Raw genomic sequence first — 11,071 nt, 5'->3', positions numbered from 1 at the left:
TTTCTTGGTTGAAACAATTCACCAAATTTACTTGGATTTATGAATATTTCAAACACTCCAAAAGTCCATTTCGAGAAAAATGCACTTACTGTCAAGCAAGCCTTACTCTATAATACAGCATCCCAAATTGATCCTGAGTGTAATACTGTGATGGTCAGAGTTAACCAGACATAGTGAGGCCTGATACATGGAAATACAAGGCATTTCAAGAATTGAAATTATTTCTGGAACTAAAAGCTCATAGCTCATTTTTGACAAATGAAGTTTGAAGGAAAATACTTGTTAAATTAATATCTTTGTACTGCTTTTAGGTTTTCCATATTAGTGCTTCTTTGGAAATATCAGTATTGATTGATACCTATTGAGATTTGCAAATAGAAAAATGAACAAAAGATTACATTTACTCTGGGAGGTCAAAACAGTGTCCCTGCTGAAGAGGGGGAGCTGACAAGGGGCAGAGTCACATTCAGAGCTCACTGCCTCTCTGGATCAATGTTCTGCATCTTTTGGTATTTATGGGTCACCGTGCATTTCCCGTCACGCCTGTTTGGGTGCCTTGTAAAGCCTTTGCTAGTGGGATTTTACCCACGCAGATCTGAGCTCCAAGGTAAAGTCCAGTTAACACTGCAGTTTGTCTTCCAAGCACAAACATATCACACTGAATATGATTTCCTTTATTTCCCAGAGCCTAATGTCTTTGTTTCATAATTAGCATATCACAGTTACAAAGAGAGGGAAACAAATAATAGGGTCTCTTGTCCAACATGATTTTTCTGTCCTCCCAGCAGGATTGTGTTGGCTTAATTGATCAGTTATGTAATCCCTTATTAATCCTAATAAAACAGCAGCAAAGTTATTTATCATGGGTGTTGCTCAAATTTGCTCAGTGATGTTCTGGACATGCTTTTTATTCTTTAGTATTATCTTACTAAAGCAAGATTGTTGTATCAATAGTTGTAACCAAAACAAAATTACTATTTGCTGGCTTTAGGAAGGGAGGGATTTGAGGGAAGAATGAAGCACCTCTGACCTGAGAAATCCCACAACAGAGAACGAGACCAGAGGAGACTTTCATTAAGACTGACATACGGATTTGAGCTGTGGGGCAGGACACAGAGAAATAGGAAGACTTCAGAAATGCTGATTTAATAGAGGGCTGATAATGGGCGACCAACACGAAGCAGTGCAGCTCTAACGCCTGCTGGGGACCCCCAAGAGGGGCTGGTGCCCCTGTGTCAGGGGCTGCCTCCCCTGGTGTGTGCTCCTGGCCTGGGCTTCCCTGCCTGGGCTGCAGCGGGTGCTCAGTGCTGGCTGATGTGCCACCCGTGCTTACAGCAGGAGCTAAGTGAGGCTCAGAAGGATTTCACCTTGGGTTACAAAGATTTGGTGGGGATGGACGCCAGAGAGGTAAGAGCCACCCCTGGGTCAGACCCATGGTGCAGAGCAACATCAGAGAGGAGGAAGGGTCTGCGATAACGCTGAAGCGTGGAAGTGATCCAAGGCACAAAGGGGGATGGAGTGAGCCTAGCAACCAGACCAAAATTCAGACCTTCATTAAACTCTCATTTCTTTCCAGTGTGTTTTCTTCTACTTTTTGTTTCACTCTGATTCTGGAGGAAATGCTGGCATGAGTTTTCTTCCCATTACTGCTGGGACAAGGTCAAGCACAAGTAGGTAACAGATTGAGGAGAGTGTCCTCACTTTTTTCCAGACCTGATGTGTGCCACGGGGATTTGCTGCCTGTTCTTTCTGTGACAAAACTCCTGACATGGTAACTACTGGTTCATTTTTTTCACTTGTTCTGTTTTGTCTTCCAGGGTTTGGCATGACCACCCCAGCCACCGTCGGAGGCAAAATCTTTCTGATATTTTATGGCCTTATAGGATGTGCAGGGACCATTTTGTTCTTCAATCTGTTCCTGGAGCGCTTGATCACTGTCATAGCCTATGTCATGAAGTCCTGCCATGAAAGACAGCTGAGGAGGAAAGGGGTCCTCCCTCACAACAGCCGGCGGGCCTCGGGGACCTCCGAGGTGGACAGCCTGGCAGGCTGGAAGCCCTCTGTGTACTACGTCATGCTGATTTTATGTGTAGCATCGCTTATCATTTCCTGCTGTGCCTCTGCAATGTACACACCAATTGAAGGGTGGAGTTACTTTGACTCACTTTACTTCTGCTTCGTGGCCTTCAGCACCATCGGTTTTGGTGATCTGGTCAGTAGCCAGAACATCAAGTATGAGAGCCAAGGCCTTTACCGCTTTGGCAATTTTGTCTTCATACTCATGGGGGTGTGCTGCATCTATTCCTTATTTAACGTGATCTCTATTGTCATCAAACAATCCATAAACTGGATATTAAAGAAGCTGGACTGCAGGTGCTGCCACAGATGCCAAAGAAAATTATTTCGTTCACGGAGGAACGTGGTAATGCCAGGAAATGTGCGTAGCCGGAGAAACATCTCCATCGAGACTGATATTGTCAACGAGAGTGACACAGATGGGCGCCGGCTCTCAGGCGAGATGATCTCCATGAAAGACTTCCTGGCCTCCAACAAAGTTTCACTGGCCATCATGCAGAAACAGCTGTCGGAAACTGCTAATGGCTATCCGAGGCAAATGAGCTCTAATTCAAAGCAAAATGGATTCTCCGGTGGTGTTGGAGCCCTAGCAATTATGAATAATAGACTGGCAGAAACAAGTGTGGATAGGTAAAATAATAACAGAAATAACAGTGAAACTGTGAACCATTTCAACAAGTGTAGTTCAACAGTTCAACAACATGAATCAAGTGGAAATAGCTAGGGAGGGGGTGTGGCCAGAGGGTGGGGTGAATGTGAACGGCATACCTCCTGTTGGAAGACCTCTGACCCTTTTTTGGGGTGGTCACTTAATGTCTTTGACCTTTGAATTGCACCAGTCTCAGCCTTCCTTCTTCCCCTTCCTTCTGTTCCTCAAACAGGTGACTGCAGGTGAAATTAATTTAGCCTTCAGAACAATTTTTCATGTCCTGTTCTCCTCCATTTATGTGAAATACAGATGTTGGGATAAGAAATCTGTGGTATGGGAAGAAACCAAGTGTGTCTACTGAACACATTCTTAATTCAAAGATTGTGCCGAGCTTTCTGTCTTACTCTCATCACACCTTTTTTCTGAAAGTAGCTTATCTGAGACCAAAAGAGGAATCAGCCTTTCTCTGCGATATTGCAGATCTAATTTAATGGAATAAAACAACCAAACTATTTTTTTTTTTTTAATACATCACTTCTTAAAATGTATTCCTATTGTGAAACAGCTAGGCTTGAAAAGCCAACTTCTGCCATTAGTATTTGTGTAAATGTGGAGTAATTTTATGAAGGTTGGTAGGACTGTTCTGGAGCTATTGTGATATGAATGAGAAGAGAATTTAGCCTTTAGAATTTAATTTAGTCTTCCCTGTAAAAGGATACTGTCAGAAGTGATAGAATAAAAATTTATTTTTTTCTAGGCTACTTCTTGAATTGAATCACTTTGGCTTTCTGTTTCAAAAATATCCAATTAAATTGAAAACTGCCATGCTGACGAGTTGTATGAATTATTCCACAATAACAATCAGAGACTTTTCCAATTTTTTATTCATGTTATGCTCAATTGTGACTGATGCAATTGAGCATCAGCGTTATGTAATGCAACTAGTAACCAAGTTTACACAACAGGCTTTAGTATGCAGTTAGATTGCCATGCCAACATTCAGTGTTTTATTATAAGTGACTCTGATCACAAAATCACTTTGGCAGTGTCCATTTTACCTTTCATGTAATTCTACCGTTCTTCACCTGTTTTTTCTTGCTTTTGGTGATGATAATAACAGGGTCTTGATTAGGGAAATAGAAAATGTTTAACTCCTCATTTTTCTCAATGAAATGCTCTCAGTGTTCATTATGACTAGGAAGGAGACTTCAATGAGAAGAATAATAATGGCGAGAAGCATTTGGAAACAGCAAACGAGGTGATCTTTAATGATAGTGAAATCATGCTTTGCATTAGGTAACTGGAGAAATAAGGGATTAAATTAACATAAAGTCTAGCAGGAATTTAAGGAAGACTGGGCTGAATTCCTGATTCTCCTTTAACCATGCAATGCATTAAAGCTAAACAGTTTATGAGAGTGTAAATAAGCAGAATTGGTCACCAAGAACCTGATCCAGTTCCCCCTAAAGAGAACAGTACCTGCATCAGGATTAAGTGTTTTCTCACAGCTAGAAAACCTTGCAGAATACTACAATTTTAGGGAATTTAAAACACCAGTATGCAGTTCTTAATTTCTCTTACTCGGAACAATGCAGATAGCCTCTTCAGTTTAATTTGTATTAAGAATTAATAGATCCTTTTTCTTCATTCTGGCCAAAAGTTCTTTTATTTAGGTTCCTAATACTGTAGGATAACATTTTAATATTCATTTTAAGCAGTATTTGAATTTGAAAACAAAACCATACCTTTCGGAATGCTTTCATATAATAAAGTAAAACCAGATATTAGATAAACAACTGTACTTAACTAGTATTGCAAGCTCTTTTTGACTTATTACAGATAAAATATCCTGATTAAAAGTCAAATCCTGCTGTCCTTACTTACAAGGAGAGCTTCAAGCTGAAGCCATTAGTCCAAATTCTGGTATGAACTCAGTTGTGCAGTAGTGGAATATCTCTAATATTCATATTTTCATCTGTGTAAAATCTGAATCAGCTTCCAAACCCTAACTTTGGTGAGAAAAGCTGTCCGACTTGTTTCTGGGAGGTTATGTATTAGCAAAAATTGCCACTGAATTATTTTAGATTATATTGTAGTACCCAAGATCCATTACATTGTTACACTTTCTTTGTCTCCCAAGACCTTCTTTGTCTCAACCTCACTGAATAGAAATACTTGGATATAAAAAGAGAAGAGTACTGCTCTGAAGCCTTCTCTCCAGATTCAGCAGTGTCTCTGTTCACTCCCTGTAACCCCAAGATCTCATTGCTACAGAAGTGTTCCTCATGCTGCCAACTCGTTGCTTAAGCAGGACTCTCATTCTGGGCAGAACAGCCACAGTCTTGAAAACTGCAGCTTACTTCTCCATTTATGACAGTTAGTAACTCTTAGTTGCACATGTCAGATTTTACTGAACGCAGAAGTTACTCAACACTACTCCCTTTTCCAGATGATTGAGGCAATGCACATTATCATCTTAAAGAAATAACCAAAACATGCAAGTTTTTTCAGTTAATTTATTATATAGTTCTGTGTCATCGTTCATGAAGGATCTGGCTTCCATATAGAATTTTCACTCAAAATCCTTCCGTACCTAATTAGCTTTCAAAACTTGGTTCTGGAAGTCTAAATATAGGGCCCTATTCATAGCAAATAGCTGAGAAAGCAAATTGAAGGAGAGTAAAACATATATACACTGATGGAAATAGATAAAACATTACAATCTGTATAGTCAATTCAACAGAGATTATTTAGCTTTTAGAATATGACACATCCCAGTAGCAGATCATTAAGATGGTCTTCAGATCATTTCAGCTGCTCCCAAGACATAAGACAGTTATGTTGCTCCTTTCCATTCTTTGTGATATGAAGCCTCGGTTACCCATCACCACAGAGGAATCATAATCAGCTATTTTCAATAGATCTGAAAACATTTATGGTTATGAAAGCAAGGGACTAATGTGTAGTCTTGATCAAACAGATTGGGCAAGGCTGTATGAGACCTTTGGTGCCTTCACTGATCAGTCCTGACCTTCTACTCTCTCAAGCACTGACTTCCTCATGACCTGAGCCTGCCAGTTGCAAGGCGCGCTGCAGTGGTTTTGTGGTCTGATTTCATGTCCATTGAAGATAAAGAGGGAATAGGTGTGCTAATTTTGTCTAATCATCTCTGTTCAGATATGAATTGCCATTTCAGAGATGAAGGACTAGTACATTCTGTGACTGTGTCATCTTGTATCGTGATGTCATCCTGTCCCCAAAAAATCTCTGACTTTGTCATTGAAGAAGTCACACTGAACGTTGAATGAAGTAGCTTTCCTTAGGAGATCAGCAGAGTTCTTAGAGAATATTTAGGGATAAACAAGAAGACTTCTTAGACTGGAAATGGAAATTTGTGACTCCAGTCCACTGGTACTACTACAGTTGTTTTTTCTGAAGTCACTGGACAGAGAAATCCCAAAAAGCTCAATTCATAATGTAGCATCAGGTTATTAAAGTTTTAAAACATGTGGAGATACAAACATGCACATGCCAAAAAAGGGAGAATTTAGTATAGGAGTGACAAATGCCCATCTTGTGTGAGAAATAAGATACAATACAAATACAAACAACGTCTCATTTCTTGCATTAGTTTTTAAAGTAGTGATAAAGAATTAAATGAAATTGTGTCAAATAGCCAGGGATCTATTTTCAAAGCTGTGTGATCTAAATTTTAGTGCCATATTGCTTAGCACTAAAATCTCAGTCAACAAGACAGAAACTTGCTTTCAGAAGTACCAAGTTTTCCCACTGCCTGCTATGAATTTGCATGATGGCTAATGAGATACGGGTGTGGGGTTTTAATGCCAGTTTTGAGGAAAACCTTGGATGTACTGAGGCTCTGAACCTGCACCCAACAGGTTAGGAATGCCATTAAAAGTCAGTGGGTTCGATGGCAAGTTGCAGCCTGGCAGACTGAAAGTCCGTAATGGACTAATTCCCTGGAAGTTAGGCTTATTGTTATGCCACTCTTTAATAGTATCATTATTGTACAATATAATTGTTGTACATTGAAATGAAATATTTAGTGCTAACCAAAATAGAATCAAATAAGTAAAGGTAGATCTTAGGAGTTTTTTGGCTAGTGTGAGGTTTTGTAAAATTTGTGTATCTCATGCTTTGCTGGGTCTATAGCTGTCAAGGAGTTACAGTAATCTATTCCATGGAGGACATGGTCTTCTGTTTACAAGGACATGAATAGGCTTTTCAAAGGCATCTAATTCCTAAAGTCAATTAACTTCCTACTGTACATTGACTTTCAGTAGGAGTCAGTACCTAATTCCTTTAGGCAATTTCAAAATCCCAGCCATGTTTTCGGTTTTGAATCTAAGCTAACCTGACAGTGTCCCTGAAAAGTTCAAACACTTGGAGCAAGGTTTCAGTGCTGTAGCATAGTAATAGCTGAATTCATTTATTTAAAAGCCTTTTATAGTGAAAGCTTTGCATCAACCAAATAGCACAAGCAATGTTTACAGTTTGTTTGATTTAATCTTGGCCTCTGCCAGTTTTAATTTTATTTGACACATTTATAAATTGAATAACAAAAGAGAAGGTTGGGCTGGGCGTGAGAAACAAACTAGCTCCATTTCTGAGACTGAATTAATCAAGAGAAAGAGGTCAAGTTGGGGAAAGAGCTTCCTGATTAACATTGTATTTGAATGAAGTTCCTCTGGAGGTGGAGGGTATTAAGTTGTTTGGATGACTCCTCTCCAATGGTGGTGGAAGTGGAACTGTTTGCTCTGACCTACCAATGTCCCCACTCTGGAAAGAGCAGCTCAGTGAGCCTTAGCTGAGAGAAGGATAAGCATCTCAATCAATGCAGTTTGCTTTTTCTGTCGTTTTGAGTTGGGGTACTAACATTTGGCTGACACTGTAACTCCTTGGACTCTTCAAGAAGTAGTAAAAGTTTTTTTGTACAATTCCATGTACAAGCTGTAGAGAATCACCAAATGTTGTCTTTCCCCTGTGCTGAAAATGCTGCCAAATATACCAGTACAATCTGTCTATCTGAGAACTTTCACAGTAGCATTTTTCTTAATCCTGGAAATAAGAATACAATCTATTCCCTCTTCCCTGTTTTCCAAACATCTTGTCAGCAGTGTCCATACAGTAGTCTGTGCTTACCACCTAAAAGTTCACGTTTCACTAGGAAAAGTAAGCCATTGCTCATCTAAGTGGACCAACACAGTCCTATTCTTTATCAGATTCAAGAGAAACACAGTGTGAACACGTAGAAAAACACTTCAGGTCCAAGTAGGTAGAAGCTTTTTGATACAGCCCCTGTTTATAGAGCTGCTTCACATCAAACCAGAGAAAAACCTTGTCACTGCAGACTTTTAAAAGTATTAGTAAATGTAAGAACAACCTTGTGGAATAGATACACCAACTTATATTTTGTTTTTCTACAGTTCTACTCTAACATTTGCCTACAGTTTTCATTATTTGAAATAATTTGCAATAATAGAATAAAGAATATAAATTTTTAAAGATTTTGAGAAGCATACAAGTGGGATGTGTTTAAAATGAAATATCCTTTTCCTCAGGCTGCCTAGCTTTTTATAAAGGGAAAGTTTGATTAAAAGTAGAATTAACCGGCTCTCTTTCCAAGCAAGTGTGCCAGTTTCTGGATTCCAAGTGGATTTCCAACTACGTGTCCAGGCAGAAGCTCCTAGAGAGAGGCAAGATGGCCTAGTTTTCAAAGTTTATCTTTTGAAATGTCTTTCAAAGGTATTTCCCCTTTCAAAGCAGTAGAACATTGTCAGTGTTTTCTGTTCGTGGTCTTATCTGAGAAAACTTACCCTTGCTTTTTGATATCTTCAGACGAAAACGATGCGCATGAAGAAAAATGAAACTAACCTTACATAACCTTTACGTGTACTGCTTGGAGCTGCTAAAATCCTCCTCTTTTTGCTAACTCGAAGTTTGTGTCAGTTTAATTTTTCCAGCTCACCAAAGAGGTTTGGTTTTATTACTGAATAGTTACAATTCAAATCAAAGAACTTCAAAGTAGATTTGTTCATCTGTTCTAAGTGCTGGAAACAAGCTGATGGTCTGAATAGCGCGTGCTGTGCTAAGTCTGCCAGGACAGCGTTAAACAGGCTGGAGTCACCATTGCTCACACCTCTGTGGTAATGACTAGTAGAGTCCATAGTAGCAGTGGTTGCTGGCTATTAACCTCTGGGTGTTATATTGCCTGCATCTGGTGTAAAGGGCCAGAAGTAAACAGTGATAATGCTCTCCAGAACTACCAGTTCAGAAATTCACAGAATAATTTATTCTGGGAGAGGCCTCTAGATGCCCTTTTCCAAAGCAGGTCCAGCTTGTTCCTGCCCATTTCAGTGCAAATGTCTGTTACTTGCTGGGTGATGTTGCTTCTGCATGTAGCACTCTGTTCACTGTGTGCTGAAAGTGCCCTTCTCATAAAATACTCACCACCACCCTGTACCTGTATTTGCCTGTATTTAGGCAAATACTTAGCTCTAAGTTAAACACATGTCTTTGTAAATAGCATCTAGGCAGCTGCTTTTCTCAACCTAATACATAGCAGATGGGTATTTTGATCCCTAGGTATTGTTATTGTTGGTGATCTTATTAGAATGGCAAGGACTGAAAGGCCAGTCCATCTGCCAGCCCTAGGCTCCGAGGCAGGGGTATTACTCCTTTGGCAAGCAGCCCATGGCATCTTGGCTTGGCTCTGCACATTGGATTTGGCTGCATTCTCAGCTCAGGAACTGGCTCTGCTCCACTGAAATCGATGGACACTTTGCTACTGGGCTCTTTATCTGTCATTTTTCACAAGAATTAATCTCACATTATGAAATAATCCAAAGAAATGCTGACTAGCCTTTTGCTTTGTTTTTACCACAAGCTGTACAAATGCTAATTCTACTCATGCAGTACGATGTTCTGCACCAGCTTATTACCCAGGGACCATTATTTGGTCTACAAAATAATAATCTACTTATAGGGAAGACTTACTTAAAATTGAAAGTATCCAGATTATTATCTATAAGAATTGTTTGGTAGTCACTCATTTCCTCAGCTGGAAAACTATGACAAATGCCACATTTTCCCTGAAACTTCCTGCGGTTCTGCAAGGGCAGGTTTTGCTCTGTGCTGACTGCTTGTGTCAGCTTATTCTTTCCCTCAACTTTCTTCCCTCAGTCCATACCTGCAAGATCCTCTTCCCTCTTTTTTTTCTTCCCATTCATCTTCATCTCAGTTCATCAAATCCTTCTCCTAGCTAAATGTACCATGAGGCTCACTACTGTTGAATATTGCACTTGAAAGTGGACTCACTGTCAAAAAAGGATTCTTGTGAAACAAACACCTCTTTATTCAAAATGGATTCAGGGCCATACCTCATCCATTAAATGTAACAATAAAGATGTGGTTTTATTATTTCTCATTTGTACTTCCACTGAGAGTAGCAAGGCAGTTTTTAGGAATTTGGAATTGAAGTATTACATACAGGTACTTGGGTGGAGATCAGCAGAATTGTCGTTGACTCCTTGGGAGCTGGAAGGAATATTCTGCCTCTTTTCTTATATCCAATTGGCCTGCAACCTGCATGGACACTTATGTTCTCTATCAATGCCTTCAGTAAAGGCTGATGAGCTGATTCAGCTTCATGGTATCAATATTTGTTGTTTTGGCTTACTATATTTTTAATAAATGAATAGGTCTGCATTGCTCTGTGAGCACAGTAACAATCAATAACACTTCAGACTTCCCCACATATTAGGGAAACAATAGTCTTGACTTCAGTTTTCTTCCTTTGACAAGGACTAATCTTCATGGCTGGTATAAAATACAACCATGGCTTAGATGTTAAAGATTTTTATCTCATCAGCTTCTCAGCTATGATTTCACTGGCATTTGAGTAGAATTTCTCTCACCAGCACGAGAGGCAATAATAGGATGTTCTTAAAGCATTTTTGCCTGATGCCTCATGAAAACAGAGTGCATGGGATCAGACTGTACATGTGCGTCTGCGTGCCTCTGCTCTGTTTTAAACATTGGCCAATTTCAAACAAAATTGCCAAAGGGGCAGAGGTCTCACATAGAATCAACTTCCTACACCTTTTGATAAATGTTAGCACCCCACCTGAGAAAAAGTCCGAGAGGCAGGCTTGCAACCCGTTAGATACAAGAAAAGCCACACAACACAGGTCAGGAGGACAAGAGAGAGAGGTACAAAGAGAGAATGATGTTCCAAGTGTCACGTCAGCCAAGAAGGTGCCAAACAGAGCTTACACCTCCCCAGACTCACAGCACAGATCCAAAGGGAAAACAGCTTCATGTGGT

General features: G+C 39.8%; 1 protein-coding gene across 1 annotated transcript; it reads left to right on the top strand.

The window, feature by feature from the left end:
* Positions 1-1,433: 1,433 nt before the first annotated feature.
* Positions 1,434-2,710, top strand: LOC104527534 (potassium channel subfamily K member 13). The gene is made up of 2 exons (XM_010171274.1): positions 1,434-1,518; positions 1,818-2,710. The coding sequence occupies exons 1-2, from the start codon at positions 1,434-1,436 to the stop codon at positions 2,708-2,710; spliced, it is 978 nt and encodes a 325-aa protein (XP_010169576.1).
* Positions 2,711-11,071: the final 8,361 nt, after the last annotated feature.

Source organism: Antrostomus carolinensis, unplaced genomic scaffold (assembly GCF_000700745.2).
Source record: "Antrostomus carolinensis isolate BGI_N321 unplaced genomic scaffold, ASM70074v2 scaffold13537, whole genome shotgun sequence".
NCBI lineage: Eukaryota > Metazoa > Chordata > Aves > Caprimulgiformes > Caprimulgidae > Antrostomus > Antrostomus carolinensis.
This window is presented reverse-complemented; position numbering and strand designations above follow the sequence as displayed.

Bases quoted from the DNA above. Each gene is read 5' to 3' on its own strand.
- LOC104527534 (XM_010171274.1), top strand. From the start codon at position 1,434: ATGGTGCAGAGCAACATCAGAGAGGAGGAAGGGTCTGCGATAACGCTG. The intron at 1,519-1,817 runs GTGAGCCTAGCA...TTTGTCTTCCAG, and splicing joins AAGGCACAAAGGGGGATGGA to GGTTTGGCATGACCACCCCA.